The sequence below is a fragment of the Schistocerca cancellata genome, chromosome 3 (genome assembly GCF_023864275.1).
Source record: "Schistocerca cancellata isolate TAMUIC-IGC-003103 chromosome 3, iqSchCanc2.1, whole genome shotgun sequence".
NCBI lineage: Eukaryota > Metazoa > Arthropoda > Insecta > Orthoptera > Acrididae > Schistocerca > Schistocerca cancellata.
In genome coordinates, this window is record NC_064628.1 from 590,029,966 (window position 1) to 590,052,612 (window position 22,647).

At 44.6% G+C, this 22,647-nt stretch overlaps 1 protein-coding gene across 1 annotated transcript in view; it reads left to right on the top strand.

Moving 5' to 3' along the window:
• Positions 1–22,647, top strand: part of LOC126176443 (echinoderm microtubule-associated protein-like CG42247) — a 349,669-nt gene that overhangs the window by 255,183 nt on the left and 71,839 nt on the right. The window contains exon 13 of the mRNA XM_049923600.1: positions 3,358–3,486. Within this exon, the coding sequence (XP_049779557.1) occupies positions 3,358–3,486 (129 nt within the window). The remainder of the gene's footprint in view (positions 1–3,357; positions 3,487–22,647) is intronic.

Below are 22,647 nucleotides of genomic sequence, written 5' to 3' on the forward strand. Positions count from 1 at the left end.
GAAGGCCAACATCAGAGGAGGCGAAGGCCCCGAGCAAGATGGCTGGCAGCTCGGTGTGGCTGCTGCGGAGCCTCATCCCTGGCGACGCTGCAGAGGCGTCGTGGTGAGTTGCAATGTAGGTGTGGTCACCGGTGCTGGGCTCGGCTACGAGTCCGACTGACGGACCCAGAACGCGGGACGCGTGAAGCGACAGGCGTTTGCCCGAATCGTGAGTGTATGCTGCTCGCTAGCGATCGAGCCGCATCTTAATTAGGCCGCTGGCGGAAGTATGTCGCACATCGCTCGGCGAACACGTGACGCAACGTAGTCCCTACTTGCGATGCTCGGCGCACAACTGTCTCCGTATGGGGTGGTTATGACGAGGGGGCAAGGGGGGGGGGGGGGGCGCCTGCAACAGTGGCACAGGCTACCCGCCAGTCTCGAGCGTTGTGCTAGAAGCAAAAGTGGCTGGCGAGCAGCCAGTTGTACGAACATCAGGAAAACACACTGAAGCGCCAAAGAAACTGGTATAGCCAAGCGTATTCAAATACAGATATATGTAAACAGGCAGAATATGGCGTTGCGTTCGGCAACGCCTGTAAAAGACAACAAGTGTCTGACGCAGCTATTAGATCGCTTACTGCTGCTACAATGACAGGTTATCAAGATTTAAGTGAGTTTGAACGTCTGCATTTCCAAGGTAGCGATGAAGTGGGGATTTTCCCCTATGACCATTTCACGAGTGCATCGTGAATATCAGGAATCCGGTAAAATATCAAATCTCCGGCATCACTGCATCCGGAAAAATATCCTGCAAGAACGGGACCAACAGCGACTGAAGAGAATCGTTCAACGTGACAGAAGTGCCACCCTTCCGCAGATTGCTGCAGATTTCAGTGGTGGGACATCAACAAGTGTCAGCATGCAAATCATTCAACAAAACATCATTAATATGGGCTTTCGGAGCGAAAGGAACACTCGTGTACCCTTCATGACTGCACGACACAAAGCTTGATACCTCGGCTAGGCCCGTCAGCACCGACTTTTGGCTGTTGATCACTGGAAACATGTTGCCTTGACGGACGAGTCTCGTTTCAAATTGTATCGAGCGGATTGACGTGTGCGGGTAGGGAGACAACCTCATGTATCCATGGAACCTGCATGTCAGCACAGCACTGTTCAAGTTGGTGGAGGCTCTATAAATGGTTTGGGGCGTGTGCAGTTGAAATGATATGGGATCACTGATGCGTCTAGATACGACTATGACAAGTGACACGTACGTAAGCATCCTATCTGATCATCTGCATCCATTCGTGTCCATTGTCCATTCCGACGGACATGGGCAATTCCAGCAGGACAATGTGACACGCCACATGTCCGGAATTGCTACAGAGCGGCGCTTCTGACTTTAAACTCTCTCCGCTCACCACCAAACTCCCCAGACATGAACATTATTGAGCAAATCTGGAATGCCTTGAAACGTACTATTGAAAAGAGATCTCCCCCCCCTCCCCCCCCCCCCTTGTACTCGTCCGGGTTTATGGACAGCCCTGCAGGGTTCATGGTGTCAGTTCCCCCAGCACTACTTCAGACATTACTCGAGTCCATGCCGAGTCGTGTTGTGGATCTTCTGTGTGCTCATGGGGCTCCTACACGATATTAGGCAGGTGTACCAGTTTCTTTGGCTCTTCAGTCTATCAACTCTTTCACAGCTGCCCAGATCGACTGTTGGTGATGTGACTGTAAAGTGCAAACACGAAACAATAACCACCGTTAAACCAAGACCAGACCTGCCTCGTGTACTAACGAACACGGACCATAGGGAAATATGACATGAGATCAGAGTAAGGAATCACTCGAGACTTTCGAAGTGTTACCAGCGGCCCAGCTAGCACAATAATTTTGCATAGGGACTTAAAAATAATGGAATAGAATGGGTGAGCAGGGCAACACAAAAAATGGTTCAAATGGCTCTGAGCACTATGGGACTTAACTTCTAAGGTCATCCGTCCCCTAGAACTTAGAACTACTTAAACCTAACTAACCTAAGGACATCACACACATCCATGCCCGAGGCAGGATTCGAACCTGCGACCGTAGCGGTCGCACGGTTCCAAACTGTAGCGCCTAGAACCGCTCGGTCTCCTCGGCCGGCCAGGGCAACACATTTTTGTAGTCAAAGCTAAGCGCTGTTTGATATGGGATAAAGAGTGACGCCACTGGACAGAGAATGACTAGAAACTAATCCTTTGGAACGATGAATCACTGTGGAAGGGTTGGGTTTGGCAAATTCCTAAAGGACGTTTCTAGCATTCGTGTATAATGCCAGCAGTGCATTACGGAGGAGGTGGTATTATGGTGTGGGGATGTTTTTCGTTGATAGGATCTGGTCCCCTTATTACACTTAAATGCAAAATGCGGAAGGATATGAACACATGTTACAGCGTTTCCCACTGTGTAATAAAGACTAATAGTTCGGAGACGGTGATTCCTCGTATCAGCTTGACACTGCACCCTGCCACAAAACAGCATGTCTGAGGCAATGGTTTGTGAAATGCACTGGTATGCCCCTAGTCCCAACCTGAACCCAGCGGCCGGCCGTGGTGGCTGAGCAGCTCTAGGCGCTTCAATCCAGAACCGCGCGAATGCTACGGTCGCAGGTTCGAATCCTGCGGTGGGCATGGATTTGTGTGATGTCCTTAGTTAGGTTTAAGTAGTTCTAAGTTCTAGGGGACTGATGACCTAAGATGTTAAGTCCCATAGTGCTCAAAGCCATTTGAACCATTTTTGAACCCAGTGGAAGACCGATGTGGTCAGTCATAAGGTCGGCTTCACTCCAGCCCCCAGCGTCCAGTATCACTACATTCTCTGGATTCGGCTCCTGAGAAAGATTGGGCTGTCATTCCTCCACAGACATTCACACATCTCGTTGAATGCGTCTCCAGCAGAGTTCAAGCGGTCATAAATGCGAAGGGTTCACACAACCCATATTAATGTTCTCTAACAGGTGTCCAGATACTTTTGAACAGATAGGCAGTATACATCTACGGGCTCCATAAGCAATAATACCATTTCACTCTCTAGTCGTTTAGCCGATTTCAACTCTTCGTGACGCCGTGAACTAAAACACGCCAATTTCATCTGTCGTGCACTATCTCTAGAAAACGTCTCAGGTTGGAATCTATACAATATACACTGAATTCCTCAATTTTCTAATCATATATAGTACAGTCAGAAGTCAGACGGACACAATGCTCGGGAGAGCTTCTGTTATGTAAGGAGATCATCGCAAACTTCTTCTAAAAGTGTCACTAAGAAAAATATGAGTGCGATCTTCTGTTTCAGCTCTAGCGTACAATGTGTTGTTGTTGTTGACAGCTGCCGGAGTCCGCGGGTGGCGTGCGCAGCATCTACCCCCAACGACCAGGACGCAACGACGGCAACATCTACGTGGGCACCACACGCAACAACATCATGGAGGGCTCGCTGCAGAGGCGTTTTAACCAGGTGAACCTCAGTGTAAGCGCTCCCGTACACCGCAGCAGGCAAGAGTTCACACTGACCCCATCGTGTTTGTTGTTGTTGCGGACTTCAGTCCGAAGACTCGTTTGATGCAACTCTCCAAACTGCTCTACCTGTGATAGCCTCTTCATCTCCGAATAACTACTGCAACCTACATCCTTTTGAATCTGTTTACTGTCTCATGATCTCCCTTTACTATTTTTAACCCCCCCCTCCCCCACACTTTCCTACAGTACTAAACTGGTGATCTCTTGATGTCTCAGGGTGTATCCTATCAACCGTTCCTTTCCTTTAGCCAGGTTATGTCATAAATTTCTTTTTCCCCAGTTGTCTTCAGTACCTTCTCATTGGTTACTTGATCTATCAATCTAATCATCAGCATTCTTCTCTACCATCACATTTCAGAAGTTTATCGCCAAAGTCTCACTTCCATACAGGGCAACACTACGGACAAATATCTTAAGACTTTCTAACACTTAAATCTACGTTCGATGTTCAAAAATTTATTTTTTCTACAAACGCTTTTCTTCCCATTGCCAGTCTACAATTTGCATCCTCTCTACTTCAGCCATCGTAAGTTATTTTGCTGACCAAATATCAAAACTCATCTACTACTTTTACTATCTCGTTCCCTTACCTGATTGCCTCAGCATCGCACCATTTAATTCGACTGCATTCCATATCCCTTATTTTGTTTTTGTTGATATTCATCCTACGTCCACCTTTCAAGGCAATCCATTCAGTTCAACTGCTCTTCCAAGCCCTTTGCTGTCTCTGACAAATTACAATGTCATCTACATACCTAAAAGTTTTTATTTCTTCTCCCCGAACTTTAATTCTTTCTCCAAATTTTTCTTTGGCTTCATTTACTACTTGCTCAGTGTACAAATTGAGTAACATAGGAATGTGCCACAATCTTGTCTCATTAACTTCTCAGCCACTGCTTCCCTTTTATACCCCTCTATTCTTATAATTGCCATCTGGTTTCTGTATAAGTTATATATAACCTTTCATTCCTTGTATTTTACCCCGCCTACATGCAGAATTCCAAGGACTGTATTCCAGTCGACATATTCAAAAGCTTTCTCCATATATTAAAAAGTTATAAACGTAGATTTGCTCTTACTTAACCTACCTTCTATCAGTATTGCTTCACATGTTCCTACATTGCTCCAGAATCCAAACTGATCTTCCTCGAGGTCGGCTTCTGCCAGTTTTTCCATTCTTCTGTAAACAGTTTGTGACAGTATTTTGCAACCACGACTTATTAACCTGGTAGTAACATTCACACCTATTAGCACCTGCTTCTTCCGAACTGGAATTGTTACATTCATCTTGAAGTCTGAAGGTATTTCGCCTGTATCACATCTCTTGCATACCAAGTGGTATAGTTTCGTCATAGCTGACTCCCCAAAGGATTTCAGTAGTTCTGAGGGACTGTCGTCTATTCCAGGGGCCTTGTTTCGACGTAGGTCTTTCAGTGCTCTGTCAAATTCTCCTCGCAGTTTTATACCTCCTACCTCATCTTCATCTACGTCCTCTTCTCTTGCTACAATATCGCATTTAGGTATATTTCCCTTGTATAGCCCTTCTATATGGCCCTTCCACTTTTCAGCTTTCCCTTCTTTGCTTAGTAATTCAGCAGTAAATGACGGCCTGAACACAAAGTGCGAACAGATTTCTGGACCTTATAAAAGGAAGCAGCTACCAAATCAACGGATCAATACTCAACGTTTGATTAGTAGGGACAGCCTCATAATAAGGTAATACTGGAGCGAGATTTTTCAGCACATTACACAATATTTTTTGAAACTTTTGGATTGTATAGTAAGGTACAAATTTCATTTTATTTTCGTGTTCACAATGTTTAAGAGTTAGCTATATTGGCCAAACTAGAGTTCAATCGGTATTTTTCTTGTGGTTAATTCAAAATCACGGCAAAAAGTATTCTCAGTATATTGAGGCCCTCTTCTTTTTCGCGATCTTATCCCGTATCTTGACGGGCTCGGCCTGTTAACCTGTAATCGGCAATATCATTGGTGGAGAGTAGCCTAATGCTCTTCCTGTCGCCGCTCTCAGTATATTGAAATAAAACGTTGCAAATGTGTTCAGTAATGTAATTCTGAACACTATAGAAGAGCCTAATATTAAAGCTACTTTTATACCCGAATATAAACTGCTGAGCCAAAACATTACCGCGAGATTCCTTGTTGCCTGGTGTTGTTGCGATCACGCGATGCGGTAAGGAAAGGGTATAAGCGAATTGGGGGAATCACTCTAGGGATGGGAAAGGCCGCAAATGGGGAAATTCACTGATGTAAGCTGTTCTGACAAAAGGCAGTTTGTTGTGGCGCGGCGTCTGGAAACGAACATCTCGGAAACGACGGAGCAAGTCGACTGTTCGTGTGCTGCTGTCGTGAGTAAGCGATCGAAGGACAGTGAAAACACGACTAGGCGACACGTTGTTGGACGTCCATGCATCATCACAGAACGTTGAGGTCAGAGGCTTTCCCGATCTGTAATGTAGTGAACGTGGCGTTCTGACGACAGAGTACCATGCTGATGCAAGCGCTAGGACGATTGATATTTTTGAAAACATCGGTAATTCCGATATATCGCTATTTTAAAAAATGTCCCTGCCGGCTCATGAAATAACGAAGAAAGTATCGATATATCGACGAAAAATTATCGACGTACATGCATACAAAAATATTGGCTGCACATTGTAAATAAACTGCCGGTTTTAGAGCTGTATGTTTAAATACTGATTAATTATTAGATATTCTGTACATGAACAAGCTAGCAGCCTAGCTGTCCCCCATAGAGCAAGAATTGAAAACGATGCACGTTCACACTTGGCGTTAACCACTTTGCTGAAAATGGTAACTGCGTGTACGTGTCAAAATAAAATATGTCCAATGGGCCCGTCGTTCGGTTACGTCACATATCTGATCTATCCAATACACTTTATGTCGACTTCCCTGTTTTTTTTTTTTTTTTTTTCATTTCTGCCAACACCAGCGACCTAGCAGCTGCAGTGTCAAAATTGCGTAGTGAAGCTAAACGTTGCAGTTTCTGTTGGTAGCACCGAGAACCGAATGCGTCAGCATTTCCCCTCACACGTCTCCGCTCACAGCAAAGACCAATCGCGTCATTTAGATTTTTGTTCGCCATTTTCAACAGCTGTTTCTGAAGACTGCCAGTGTGGAGAAACAGCACAGTAGTTGCGTTAAAACGCAACTGATGTGCTATTTCTCCATATCGTAAATTGCTATTCCATTCACACCGCCAACCCCCCTCCCCTAGCGCAATCGGACTTCTTTTGTGCCACCCATACTTGCTTCACACAGTCAAAGAGAAAGATTGGATGTAAATAAAATGTAAATGTCGTGTGACTAGTTCCTCCCGTCGGGTAGACCGTTCGCCGGGTGCAAGTCTTCGATTTGACGCCACTTCGGCGACTTGTGCGTCGATGGGGATGAAATGATGATTATTAGGACAACACAACACCCACTGCCTGAGCAGAGAAAATCTCCAACCCAGCTAGGAATCGAAACCGGGCCCTTAGGATTGACATTCTGTCGCGCAGACCACTCAGCTACCGGGGGCGGACAGATTGGACGTGATGAAAGCTCAAAAAGTAATACGTCTCCTTCGCACAGTGAAAGTAAAATTGCGTTCTATTACAAATTCAGAAGAACAACTTCAGATATTTACCGAAAATTGTTAAAAGAAATACTACATAAGATAAAAATATCAGCATTCGATATTGCTTTATTGATATAGATATATTGATATGTCGGCGGCGAAAGGATCGCCGATATATATCGACATTTCTTAGAAAAAAATATCAATAATATCAATATTTTATCAACAGCCCTGCAAGCACACATGTTTCGGATTATGCAGTTCAGTTGTTGAACAGTGGCTCCACTGCAAACGAAACCTTCCCAATTGAGCAGCCAGCCGGTATGGCCGAGCGGTTGTAGGCGCTTCAGTCTGGAACCGCGCGACCACTACGGTCGAATCCTGCCTCGGGCATGGATGTGTGTGATCTCCTTAGGTTAGTTAGAGTTTCTAGGGGGCTAATGACCTCAGCAGTTAAGTCCCATAGTGCTCAGAGCCATTCGAACCCAATTGAGCAAACGACATTATCAGTTACGGCAGCAGTTGGCACGCGATCATCGAGATTAGACTATATATACCAGTCGGAAGAATCACTTTTCTTGCTACACCAGGTCAACGGTCTTGTCCTGATACCCGTCACCCAGGCGAACGACTGCCCGAAACCTGCACTGCGCCCCGCACGCAGGATGGTGGGTACAGTATTATGCTATGGGAACATTAACCTGGGCTTCCATGGGACCTGTGGCAGTAATCGAATGTGGACTACGTGAACTACACTGACGAAAAAAAATCGCAACCTCAAAAAATGAAATCTGAGGAATACATTCGTCTAGGTAACGTATTTAAGTGATTAATATTACAAGATGCGAACATGCAAACGTGCACACATTGTGTTGTACAGGTACTGGATAGAGTTTCATACCTGTTGCACTTGATCGGTCAACACAGGAACGGTTAATGCCGTTTGCGGATGAGTCTGGCGTTAAGATCCGATGGTGTCCATGAACCGTGAATTTACTTTCAAAATCTTTTCTTAATTTACTTTATTTACTAGCGATTCATCAAGAACATTAACAAATTTAATCACATTATGTGAGCGTGGAAGTAGTTGCCAGTGGGTACCTGATGAAAACAAATTTCTTTCAACAAAATGAAATTTTATTCCTATAAACCCTTCCTAAAAAAAAAAACAGATTTAAAAATTATAATTGGGAAACAGTATGAGCTTTCGGGCTGAGAACCTTGCCGCTCCCTTTTAACACGGCCGTAGTCACGACCGCTCACAACAACCTCTGAAAGACTACACTGGTGCAAATCTGCAACACACCAGATTACTGTAAACTAAAAATTTTAACAACTCACACAAACACATAAACTATGCACCCCGTAGGAGGGAGGGAAATGGTACAAAACACTCACATTAAAAAAAAAAAATTACTTGCCACCGAAAGTGCAACTTGTTTTTAAAGAAAACTCTTACGGTGGAAGGGTGGCAACTTTATATACTAAAATGACCATTTAAATAAAACGCATGAAATTCAGTCTTACATAAAATGTACAAACATGCTCTACATTACACATATACCGCTTCTCAAGATGATAGGCAAGATAAAAACATATTTCAGGAATTCGGTCTTTACACCTTAAGCAATAAATTCGTTAACACTGAATCCGACAAACATGACAGAGGCAGCTATTAACCTACGGCAGACCGACAGACAGACACTAACTGCCTAACAAATGCGGACGAGAGACAGACGAGCAAGCTGGCCAAGATAACAAGTAGAATTTAACAGGTAAATGAAACAACATATCACGAATCACTTAACTTCTAAAAAACTGCGATGTCTGGCGAAGACCTGGCGCAGCACCCCCAAAACGCTCTCCCGAACCGTCCGCTGCCAGCCGCTTCAACGGGCGCAGGGAGGCGCGCCGGTCTCCCGTCTCACGGCGTCGCAGCTCGCGCCGGCCAGACCGATGTCGTGGGTTGACTCCTGTTGCTCTCGTGTCGGCCGCGAAGCCACTACCCCTCGCTATACGGCACGGCCCACTGGACTGACGTGGCGACCTCAAGACGCACCTCAAGACGGACAAGTCATCTTGTGTCCCAGTGCGCGACCGACCAACCGATCGATCCAACCGCCAATGACCATTGCCTGAACAAACTCGAGCAGACTGGCGGCCTAACACATACTAGCACTCCGCACGACAGACAGACACTGACTGCCACACACTGACCTGGCTGACCAACTGACCAGACTCGCCCCGACTGACTCACCGCCGAGCTCGTAACGCCCCTTAAATGCACTTTTTTTTTCTTTATTGTTATTTTTATACCTGTTACAGGTAGGCCATCAGCGGCACAGTACGCTGCTCTTCGGCCACAGAGAAAACCAAAGATACAAATGAAGACAAGCAAAGAGTAAACAGGGTGGATACATAGACGGAGACAGACACTTTCAAAATACACAGAGCCTTTCAAGGGCGTAGAGGCCAAGATAAAATTGTGCAGACACGTGGACACACACAGAGACGATAATTGTCACACGTGAACATTGGAGCACAAAATGAATAACACTGGAATACTTGAGCACGAACGATGTCACACACAGACACACAAGGTGATGATCTCCAGAGCGCGAATGTCCACTGAGCGTGTACGAGTCCAGGGACCTGCCAAGAGAGGAGGAGGGGGGTGGGAGAGGGAGAGGGGAGAGCAAAGATGCCAAGGGCAGGGGAGATAGAGGGAGGGAGGAAGGGAGAAGGTGGGGTAGTGGAAGCCCGGGGGAAGAGGGGTGGAGGAAGGGGGGATGGAGGGAAAAAGAGAGAGAAGGGAGGGAGGGTGCCCAAAGGAAAAAACACAGGAAGGGGTAGGGGAGGATCAAAGTTGGTAGGAGGGGTAGATGGATGGGAGGAGGGCATCATCAGGGAGGGGGAGCTGGCGGAAGCCACCTTGGGAGAGGGTAAGGAGGGTGGAGAGATGGAGAGCAGGTGGGATGTGGAGATACAGGCGAGGCAGTGGGCGGGGGTGGGAGAGAATGGGTGAGACAAGCGGGTGAGGAGGATCGAGTTTACGGGAGGTGTAGAGGATCCGTATCCGTTCGAGGAAAAGGAGGAGGTGGGGGAACGGAATTAGGTCGTACAGGATCCACGTGGGGGAGGGGAGACGGGTGCGATAGGCGAGGCGGAGAGCATGGCGTTCAAGGATCTGACTTAAATGCACGTGAACAGGCAACCTTTCCCCATTCCCACCAGAGGAAGACACCAAAGCTGCGATTTCCACAGCAGGGCCACCGCCAGAAATGGACGGCAACTGCTTCACACAACGCGCTGCGGCGCGCTCTTCAAAACAGCAATTTTTACCGCGGCTCGGTCCCATACGTACTCGACTGAAGACAGATTTCTTGACCGAGCAGGCCAAAAGCAACATGTCGACACTCTGTGGAGCATGTTGGGTTGCAACAGCGGTATGTGCGCGAGCAGTTTCTTATTAGGAAACACCCCCTGGGATGCTGTTCGTGAATGGCAGCACAACAGGTCGAGTAACCAGACTGACGTACAAATTTGCAATCAGGGTGCATGGGATAACCACGAGATTGCTCCTGCTGTCATACGAAATCAGACCGCAGACCATAACTCCATGTGAACGTCGAGTGTGTCTAGCACGGCGGTAGGTTTGTTGCAGGCCATTAAGTGGCCTCCCTCTAACCAATGTACGGATTTTAGTGGGACCGAAGCAGCATCAGCTTTCATCAGAGAACACGACAACCCTCTATGCTGCCCTCCAACGAGCTCTCGCTTGACGCCACTGACGTCACAAATGGCGGTGGTTCGGAGTCAGTAGAATGCACGCTACAGGGCGTCTGGTTCGGAGCTGTCATTGAAGTAACCAATTTGTAACAGTTTGTTTTGTCACTGCGATGCTGACTGCTACTCAAATTGCTGCTGCAGATGCAATGCGATGCGCCAGAGCCACACGCCGAACACGGTGGTCTTCCCTCTCGGTATTGCCATGTGGCCGTCTGGAGCCCGGTCTTCTTGCGACGGTACTTTCTGATGACCACCACTGTCACCAATCATGTACAGTGGCTGCATTCCTGCCGAGTCTTTGTGCAATATCGCGGAAGGAACATCCAGCTTCTCGTATCCTTATTATACGACCTCGTTCAAACTCGATGAGGTGTTGATAATTGCGTCTTTGTCGCCTTAAAGGCATTATTGACTAACATCAAGTCACCGCGTTCAATCTCAAATGTAATTACCGCTAACGACCGTTACACCGTGTATTTAAAGCAAACCTGATGTGGATCCTCATAGTGGCACTACTAGCGCCACTCCTATGCAACTGGAGCAAAATTTGAATAGATATCATATTTCAGGTTCTAACAATACCACCACTTGCAAAGTAGGTTAGAAATCAGATCAATAATGTTGCTCACGCAGCATATGTTCGCTTTATCGGGCAACAACAAAGTTATTGACTGTGGATGGTATCGTCAGAATGGAAATAATGAAGTCACTGTAAAAAACCCATTAATTTTGGCACTTATTTTGAATGGATTCCCACGTAGATTTCGTCGAAGTTGTTATGGCTCATCTTGTTGATTCTAGGGTGATTCCACTTTGACTGCTAGAAGGTCCATATCTGTATTTTAGCAATATTTTTTGACCTAAAAAATGCGTTTTTCAGGAAATTCTTAATGATCAAACAATCCCAGATCAGAACAATGGTATGGTAGAAGTAATTTTTGACTTGGTGTTCACGATCCACATTTTTATTAAACTTCTTGTAAATTCACATATACTTCTTCTTAATTGTCACATCATCAAGAAAACAGTTTTGTTTCAATCTTCATATATTTAATTTCCACTTTAACCAAACACAAGTCTTGACTGTTCTTTTACAAAGCGAAATAACAACTTAACTTCTGCAAAGTGAAAAAAAGACTGCTCTGTGCGCATTCGCGCCAAAACGGTTACAAGTAAGACAAAGATTATGACAGTCTCACAGAAATGAATACACCCAAGAACCATATCACTGTAATATAACGATACATCGGAGTACCTATACATTAATAAAACCAAATGTGAATATTGTCACAAAAATATGTCTGTTACTTCATAGAAAAGTAGTACGATATTACTAGTATCGAGAACTGAGGCTGGAGTGCCGTAATGGTCACGTAAATAAAGAACCATTACAAGGTGTATAAACACGCCTACCAACTTTTGTTTATGTCGCACAGCTTGTTGCACGTTTGGAGCACAGCATTATGCAGAAATTAATCGTGGACTGTGGAAAAGCGAGAAAGGAAAGGATCGAAACGTTTGAGATGTGATGCTACAAAAGATTGTTGAAAATTAGATGGACTTTTAACATAAGGAATGGGGATGTTCTCCGCAGACTCGGCGAAGAAAGAAACATATGGAAAACTTTATCGAAAAGAAGGAAGAAGATGATATGTGTTAAGACATCGGGGAATAAACTCATTGGTTCTAGAGGGAGCTGTAGACGGTTAAAACGGTAGGGGAAGGCAGAGGTTGGAATACATCCAACAAATAACTGAGGATGAAGGATGCAAGTGCTACTATGGAATGAAGAGGTTGGCACAGGAGAGGAATCGGTGGCGGGCCGCATCAAACCGATCAGAAGGCTGATGACACAAAAAATACGCTGCAGTCACTGGCATTGTCATAAATATCTTCAAAGCAGTTTCCATGTTTGGATAAAAATCCCAAACTTTGAAAAAAGTATTCAGTAGTAACCAAATGGGAAATCGTGTTAATGTTCATGATCAATTCTTTCATCTCAAACTTGAAAGCAACCACTTCTTTATCTAGCTCCGTTGAGTGACTGTCTCTGCTATATACGGAACCAAAGTCAGCTACATATATTTCGAGATGTACAGAGCTTTCATTTAAGGCGTTTCGTAGCAGGGAATTAAAGTCACATGAAATGCTGTGATATTTATGAGATCCGTTTTTCATTTCAGTTATTATTATATGAAATTACTCGAAGCACTCTAGTTCAAATCGGAAGTCTTCGATTAAATACCATATTTGCTTCATACCCGTTCAACAACATTTGCAAGATCCTACAATGGCTACTGAATGTGAGTAGGCGGCAGCTGTGTGAATGAGTTGCATTGTTGCCTCGTGAACCACATTAGCGACATACATGTTTTCGGTAGTTTTCGTTTTCTTTTTTGGACGAAATGACGCTGTAGAAATAACACTGTGACAATACCGTGCGTTTATAATCGCAGACCGATGGAAAGACTTCTTCTCGTAGACAGAAGATAGGAAAACGAGGGGTACGTGATCTCACGATCTTCTCCCTCTTTCTTGTTTTTTTTTTTTCCTTTTTGGTCAGTTTTAGGGCTCTTCTGTCTCTGTGCCTTTGGCGCGGGTCCATTGCCATCCCCTCAGTACAGCAGTGGCTACATGTGGAGCATGGATGCATCACCTCTGCCAGGGTGCATGCTTAGACCATATGTACATATAGACAACACACTCGCTTATCTCTGCTGTATTTAAAACCAACATCCAAGCCACGCTACGATGGGCGAAAACCGAGACATTCCGCCCTATGCAAAGTGGAGCCAATTCTTACAGTTTTTCTCAATTATAGCTGAAATCAATAATTGTTTTTGATAGTTGAATGACGTGTTGTAGTAGTATTTCACCTAATTTCTCCGAAATTCCCAATAATAATGCAGTGGTTACAGATTTTACATTTGGCAGGATGAAATGGTAACAAGCGGTTTGAAACATTCTATTCGACAGATTCTTTTTTTTTTGTGCAAGTTACAGAAATACCGGGAGATTCAAAAAGAAAGAACAGATTACAGTTGTTTATTACAAGCAAGCTATAAAAGACAGAAACATATTCCGCATGTCACTAGATTGAGGAAAGTGCAAAGTTTAGGCACAGCTGCGCTCTTGTTTCTTGGTAGTAACATGATGACTACACCACAAAAGGAATCATTTGTGTGATGAAATATGCGCGAAGTCAATCTACTGTCCAAGTGCAACGTACATTCCGCCACCGAGTCAGCAAGAAACAGCCTCTGCACAAGTACACTACTGGCCATTGAAATTGCTACACCAATAAGAAATGCAGATGATAAACGGGTATTCATTGGACAAATATATTATACTAAAACTGACATGTGATTACATTTTCACGTAGTTTGGGTGCATAGATCCTGAAAAATCAGTACCCAGAACAACCACCTGTGGCCGTAATAACGACCTTGATACGCCTGGGCATTGAGTGAAATACAGCTTGGATGGCGTGTACAGGTACAGCTTCCCATGAGGCTTCAACACGATACCATAGTTCATAAAGAGTAGTGACTGGTGTACTGTGACGAGAGTTTTCAGTTGGTGAGAGATATGGAGAATGTGCTAGTCAGGGCAGCAGTTGAACATTTTCTGTATCCAGAAAGGCCCGTACAGTACCTGCAACATGCGGTCGTGCGTTATCCTGCTGAAATGTAGGTTTTCGCAGTGATCAAGTGAAGGGTGGAGCCACGGGTCGTAACACATCTGAAATGTAACGTCCACTGTTCAAAGTGCCGTCAATGCGAACAAGAGGTGACCGAGACGTATAACCAATGGCACCCCATACCATCACGCCGGGTCATACGGCAGTATGGCGATGACGAATACACGCTTCCAATGTGCGTTCACCGCGATGTCGCCAAACACGGATGCGACCATCATGATGCTGTAAACAGAACCTGGATTCATCCGAAAAAATGACGTTTTGCCATTCGAGCACTTAGGTTCGTCGTTGAGTTCACCATTGCAGGCGCTCCTGTCTGTGATGCAGCGTCAAGTGTAACCGCAGCCATGGTCTCCGAGCTGATAGTCCATGCTGCTGCAAACGTCGTCGAAATGTTTGTGCAGATGGTTGTTGTCTTTCTAACGTCCCCATCTGTTGACTCAGGGATCGAGACGTGGCTGCACGATCCATTACAGCCATGCGGATAAGATGCCTGTCATCTCGATTGTTAGTGATACGAGGCCGTTGGGATCCAGCACGTCGTTCCGTATTACTCTGCTGAACCCACCGATTCCATATTCTGTGAAACAGTCATTCGATCTCGACCAACGCGAGCAGAAATGTCGCGATACGATAAACTGCAATCGCGATAGGCAACAATCCAACCTTTATCAAAGTCGCAAACGTGATGATACGCATTTGTCCTTACACGAGGCATCACAACAACGCTTCACCAGGCAACGCCGGTCAACTGCTGTTTGTGTATGAGAAATCGGTTGGAAACTTTCCTCATGTCAGCATGTTGTAGGTGTCGCCATCGGCGCCAACCTTGTGTGATTGCTCTGAAAAGCTAATCATTTGCGTATCACAGCATCTTATTCCTGTCGGTTAAATTTCGCGTCTGTAGCACGTCATCCTCGTAGTGTAGCAATTTTAATGGCCGGTAGTGTAGATTTATGACTCGCATACAAAGTTAGTTGCATATACTGAGGGAAGAGCACTGGCCGGCCAGCACGTCTGATAAAAACGTCGAGCGCATCGGAGAGGCGTTCATACTGAGCCCTCGCGAGGCTGGCCAGGAGCTTGCAGTTCCTCAAACAACGCTGAGGTGTGTTCTGAAATGATACAGCTATATGAAGCCTTACAGGCTGCAGTTACTGCAGCAATAACTGCAACCCCAGCAACTATAACAGTAGTTACGAATTATGCATTTGTGTTCTCCAGGATGTGGCAGAGGATACTTTTTCCGAACGACTCGCCTTTTAGGACGAATCAACATTTCATTTATCGCCTAAAATAAACCGCCATAATGGAAGAATTTGGGTGTCACAAAATCCCGGCGTCGTTGTCGAACGTGAAAGAGACTCAACGAAACTGAATTTGTTTTGTGACATTTGTGCTGACAAAGTTTATGGACCGTTCTCTTCTACGGAGAAAACTCTGAGAGAAATGTCATACCTGGACATGTTGCAGAACTGTTTGTTTCCTAAACTTCACGAAGATTCCAATTATTTCATTTTTATGGAGGATCTCGCCCCGCCTTACTTTCACCGTGACGGGCAGCGTTATCTTAACAACACCATCCCACAACAATGGATTGAGAGAACTAGACGAGGAGATCTTGTTCATTGCTTTGGCCTCCCATGTCACCAGACCTCTCACCTTTCAAGTTTTTTGTGTGGGGGTACACGAAAGACAGAGTCTTTATCCTACATGTGTGGCACTTACTTTTCAAAAGCTGAGAAATCGAACTGTTGCAGATGTCGATTAAATAAACAGGGACCAGTTGCTTCGTGTTTGGGATGAGATGGGCTACCGTATCGATATATTCACGAGCAAAACATACTGAATGTGTTGAGTGTATGGTGCAGAGTCTGTGTGAATATAAAACTTGGAATCTTCCTCTATCCAGTGACATGCGCAATGTGTTTCTACCTTTCATAATAATAAATTAATTACTTAACAAATGACTTCTGTTTTTCTTTTTGAATTACCCTAAACAGTTTGTATGAATTATTGCACTTGTTTCAATTCAGATCGTTTAGTTGATTGCTCCCACAGGAGTAGAAGACAAAATAATATTTTGGCAGGGAGCGTATAGTTTTCTGACGATTTCTTAACAATACATGTGAAATGTTTTATTGCACTTTTATAACAAATTTAACCTGTTTCCGCCCATAACGTCCGATTACTACACTACTGGCAATTAAAATTGCTACACCAAGAGGATATGCAGATGATAAACGGGTATTCATTGGACAAATATATTATACTAGAAGTGACTTGTGATTACATTTTCACGCAGTTTGGGTGCATAGATCCTGAGAAACCAGTACCCAGAACAACCACCTCTGGCCGTAATAACGGCCTTGATGCGCCTGGGCATTGAGTCAAACAGAGCTTGGATGGTGTGTACAGTTACAGCTGCCCATGCAGCTTCAACTTGATACCACAGTTCATCAAGAGTAGTGACTGGCGTATTATGATGAGCCAGTTGCTCAGCCACCATTGATCAGACGTTTTCAATTGGTGAGAGATCTGGAGAATGTGCTGGCCAGCACAGCAGTCGAACATTTTTTGTATCCAGATAGGCCCGTACGGGACCTGCAACATGAGGTCGTGCATCATCCTGCTGAAATGTAAGGTTTCGCAGGGATCGAATGAAGGGTAGAGCCCCGGGTCGTAACACATCTCAAATGTAAAGTCCACTGTTCAAAGTGCCGTCATTGTGAACAAGAGGTGACCGAGACGTGTAATCAGTGGCACCCCATAACATCACGCCGGGTGATACGCCAGTATGGCGATGACGAATACACGCTTCCAATGTGCGTTCACCGCAATGTCGCCAAACACGGATGCGACCATCTTGATTGTGTAAACAGAACCTGGATTCATCCGAAAAAATGACGTTTTGCCATTCGTGCACCCAGGTTCGTCGTTGAGTACACCATCGCAGGCGCTACTGTCTGTGATGCAGCGTCAAGGGTAACCGCAGCCATGGTCTCCGAGCTGATAGTCCATGCTGCTTATAACGTCGTCGAACCGTGCAGATGGTTGTTGTCTTGCAAACGTCCTCATCTGTTGACTCAGGGATCGAGACGTGGCTGCACGATCCGTTACAGCCATGCGGATAAGATGCCTGTCATCTCGACTGCTAGTGATACGAGGCCGTTGGGATCCTGAACCCACCGATTCCATAATCTGCTAACAGTCATTGGATCTCGACCAACGCCAGCAGCAATGTCGCGATACGATAAACCGCAATCGCGATAGGCTACAATCCGACCTTTATCAACGTCGGAAATGTGATGGTACGCATCACACGAGGCATCACAACAACGTTTCACCAGGCAGTGCCGGTCAACTGCTGTTGTGACATTCCTCATGTCAGCACGTTGTAGAGGTCGCCACCGGCGCTAACCTTGTGTGAATGCTCTGGAAAGCTAATCATTTGCATATCACAGCATCTTATTCCTATCGGTGAAATTTCGCATCTGTAGCACGTCATCTTCTTGGTGTAGCAATTTTAATGGCCAGTAGTGTACATAAAATAAGCTTTTACGTTTAATGACTTTTGCGTTATCCAGTGCACGTACCAAAACAATATGAAGATACGAAGCATAATATATTAGGAAACGCTGATTATGGAGAAGTCTCTTGTGGTGGGTTGGATATTAATATTGTTTTCATGGAATTTTACTTCAGAGGACCAACACATTTTTACGAGATAGATCACTCAGCTCGTAATATTTAGACTAGTGGTTCTCAAAATTTTCTGGTTCGCGGTACACTTTACAATCTAGCAAGTTCCGACGGCACGCTGGCGTAAGAGTTGGCAACAATGAGAGGGAGTTAACGTACGAGTCAGCAACAATACGAGAGCCTCTGTCTATCGCACTCACAGCTTGTCTACACCATTCATTTTTTTGCAGACTAGCTGTCCATGTTGTGGCATATTTCGAGGTTGATTTTTAATTACACACGTGTATGCATTTTCCGGTTAATGTTTCAATTTTTCGATGTAAATAAGTTTTTGATTAGAGGGAAAAATTTTGAAGATAACAGAGCGACAGAAACAGATAACAGTAACAAAAGTAGGAGCGAAACGGACCCAAATGTAAGCCTCGTGAAAGTAGTACTGGAACATTCTGTAAGTACCAACAGAATTATTTAAAATTTGGATTTACGTTCAATGGACCTGAAAACTGTCCGTTACCAGAATACAGAGAAAAACTAAGCATTGTATCCATGATTCCTAGTGAACTGAAATGAAATTTGAATAACAAATATTGTCACTTATATTGGGGAAAAAACAACTATTTTAGCCGATTGATTTCATCAGCAAGGCAAGCCAGAGCTAAGGTACGGAGAGCAACAACTACTTCTGTAAAAGCGCAAGTGGTCAGTTATAAAAAAAAAAGCTCCCGGAACGGCAGCTAAAAAACGCAACCCCGTATTCTTGCTTTTCAGTGTAATCACGACTCATCCCGAGTATGCCATAAAACATATTTCTCTTCGTATCATGTATCGTAAAATTTGTCTGGTTATTCCAGTAACTTAGAAACGAATGTACAGTTACGTGGACTACTTTTCGGAAGGTCCGATCAGCCGCGAAATTAAAATAACAGTGAAAATGCTACGAAACATTGCGCAGATGTGTTGCACAGTGTCTCTACTATGCCCACTGATCGCACCACGTCGCTTTTGTCATTTCTGAGCGCGCAATGAGCTCCCGAAAATGCCTAGAACAGTAGCGTCTACCGCCAAGTGTTAAATTTGTGCTGTCATTCGATTTCTTCGTGCTGATGGCTGTAATGTAGCCGAGATTCATCGACTAATGAGTAAAGTGTACGATGAAACTTTCAAGAATGCCACCGAGGTGCGACAATATCGCAGGAACTTCGAAACAGGGCTTACAGACAGACGTCCATTACGTAGACGGCCATGAAGGGAAGCGAGAGTCAAACGACGATCTTGTTCGGTGAGTGGATCAGGCGATTGAAGAAAATCGTCGGTTCACAATTTTTGTGTTGAGTTATACGTTTTCCGGAACTTCACGATTAGCCCTCTGCACCATTGTGAGAGAGAGACTTCAGGACTGGAAAGTCTGTCCGGGGCGGGTTTACAAGATGCTGTCCGACTATCGCAAAACATAGCGAATGGATACTGACTTAAAGTTTCTCCACGACGAAGAACAAGATTTTTTTCAACAAAACTGACACACGGAATGAGCCATGGGTCCATCTCGAAAACGAAGAAGTAGAAGACCAATTCCAAACGGTGAATGCAGTCTCATTTCCCTAGTAAACCAAAGAAGTACAAACGAACGACGAACGCTCTCCATAAGAAAGGGTATGGCTACTGTGCTCTGGGACCGAAAAGGAGTTCTATTGGTGGAATTCATGGAATGTGACACAACCTTCACTGTAGCCTCATACAGAGCGACTCTTTCAAGATCTGCATGATGGTTGTAATTAAAAGGCAGCTAATCACAGAGGTCCAGTGCGGGCTGTAATTACGGTATAGAAGCTAAACTTGGCAAATACGCTAACGCATTAATGAGGAAGCGATTTACGCTGAAAAAATATTAGTTCCAATTTTGGCCACCAGGTGAAAATTTGGCACTGCGAATGCAAGAAAGACGTATGGAAATGTTTCCATATTTAGGGAGTAAAATAACCGATGATGGTCGAAGTAGAGAGGATATAAAATGTAGACTGGCAATGGCAAGGAAAGCGTTTCTCAAGAAGAGGAATTTGTTAACAACGAGTATAGATTTAAGTGTCAGGAAGTCGTTTCTGAAAGTATTTGTATGGAGTGTAGCCATGTATGGAAGTGAAACATGGACGATAACTAGTTTGGACAAGAAGAGAATAGAAGCTTTCGAAATGTGGTGCTACAGAAGAATGCTGAAGATAAGGTGGGTAGATCACGTAACTAATGAGGAGGTATTGAATAGGATTGGGGAGAAGAGAGGTTTGTGGCACAACTTGACTAGAAGAAGGGATCGGTTGGTAGGACATGTTTTGAGGCATCAAGGGATCACAAATTTAGCATTGTAGGGCAGTGTGGAGGGTAAAAATCGTAGAGGGAGACCAAGAGACGAATACACTAAGCAGATTCAGAAGGATGTAGGTTGCAGTAGATACTGGGAGACGAAGAAGCTTGCACAGGATAGAGTAGCATGGAGAGCTGCATCAAACCAGTCTCAGGACTGAAGACCACAACAACAACAACAACAACAACATGTAACAATTAGGAGTGGGAAATCGGAATGAAACCTGAAACAAGTGTCAAAGACATTATATCGATTTTATTATTAACTGCCACTTAAGCAGGTTGTTCAGTATGAGCACCAGAGACGTCCACGCGATGCTATATCCGTAAAACGACGTGATAAACAGTTGCTCGCAGCAGAACATATCCCTGGTAAACGTGTTCTTCTACATATCCCCAGAGCCAAACGTCACATGGGTTCAGATCAGCTGAACTTGCAATCCATGCATGTGGAAAACATCTGGAGATAACACAGTCATGGAAGGCTACATTAAGCAGATCTTTTACTGGGCGAGCTACCTGAGATGTTGCCACATCTTGCATGAACACAATGGTTTCCACACAGATACACTCTTCGAAAGCAGGAATCACATACTGTACAAGGAGGTCTTGATAATGTACAGACGTCATGATACACCTGACAGGCCCTCTAGGCGTATTCTCTTCAAAAAAGAATGGAGCGAGATTAAAGGCGAATGCAGTGGCTCTTCATGCCCAACACAATGTTTAACAGAACCCCAAATTCGTCAGTTCTGCGTATTCACTGTACTCTGTAGTGTAAAACGCCCCTCACAACTCTGTAGAATAATGTCCGACCACATGTTGTAAACTATGATCCGTGCCGGAAACTGAAGAGCAAACTCAGGATGTTGCAGCGGATTGTGAGCTTCCAGTTGCTGCACTGTCTGGATCTTGTATAGTTACCAGTGTAAAATATACGGAAAGACTTTCCGTACTCTTGACCACAGGATGGACAATTCCCATGATACTACACGAGCTCTAGCAAACACCCAGGTCACTTTCTGCCTGATCAGTTACATCAACGGCAACCTCGTCAATCAATTCCATCGGAATAGTACGCTTTCCTCTTCTATGTGCCACATCAAGCTCACCTGCGTTTTCGAATCTCAGTATCATCTTCTTTAAATCATTTGATGACATCGGACATCTCAGATGTTTGAGTCGGCGATACTCTCTCAATGCAGCACTGTAATTGCTGCTGTTCACATAAAATAGTTTCGCTAACGTCAGATGGCAGAGTAGATGTCATTCCATCATACAAACGCAGCGCCAGATCTGCACCCACTGGCTACAATTGGAACTAAATTTTTTCTAGCGTAAATCGGTCCACATTAATGCATTAGCATGCCTGCCTCGCTGGCGTACGGTAATTACAGCGCACACTGGACCTCCGTATCTGCCCTTTAATTATAACCACGGGGTAGAAAGGGCAATTTAGAACAAGCGAAGAGAAATGTGTCATCAGGCATTGACCCTCTTTATGACAATGCTCAGCCGCACTCTGCAGCTGCAACAAAGATACTCCTGCAGCGTTTACAGTGGGAAGTGTTTGATCACCCGTTATACAGCCTGGGCTTGGCTCCATCACATTTTCACCTCTTTGCCAACAAGAGACGCTGGCCAGGGCGTCTCGCGTAACTTCGGCCGTCGTAATTTAATATATTATTATTGTTATTATTATTATTTTTTGATTGTTGCCGACTTACGTGGTGGGCCTTAATAAAAGTGATATTCCATTTAATTTTGATTTTACGGTTAAATGCTTTCCTGAAGTTCTCCTTTTTAACAATATTAATCTCAAATTATTTGTTACGTTAATGAATGTTAGACTCGCTGCATCTTACAAACATGAGCACACAAGCTGAACAATGTAATAAACTTTGCATATTAATTTCCTCGGCTAGTCAATTCACTTTAAAGCAAAAGATCTT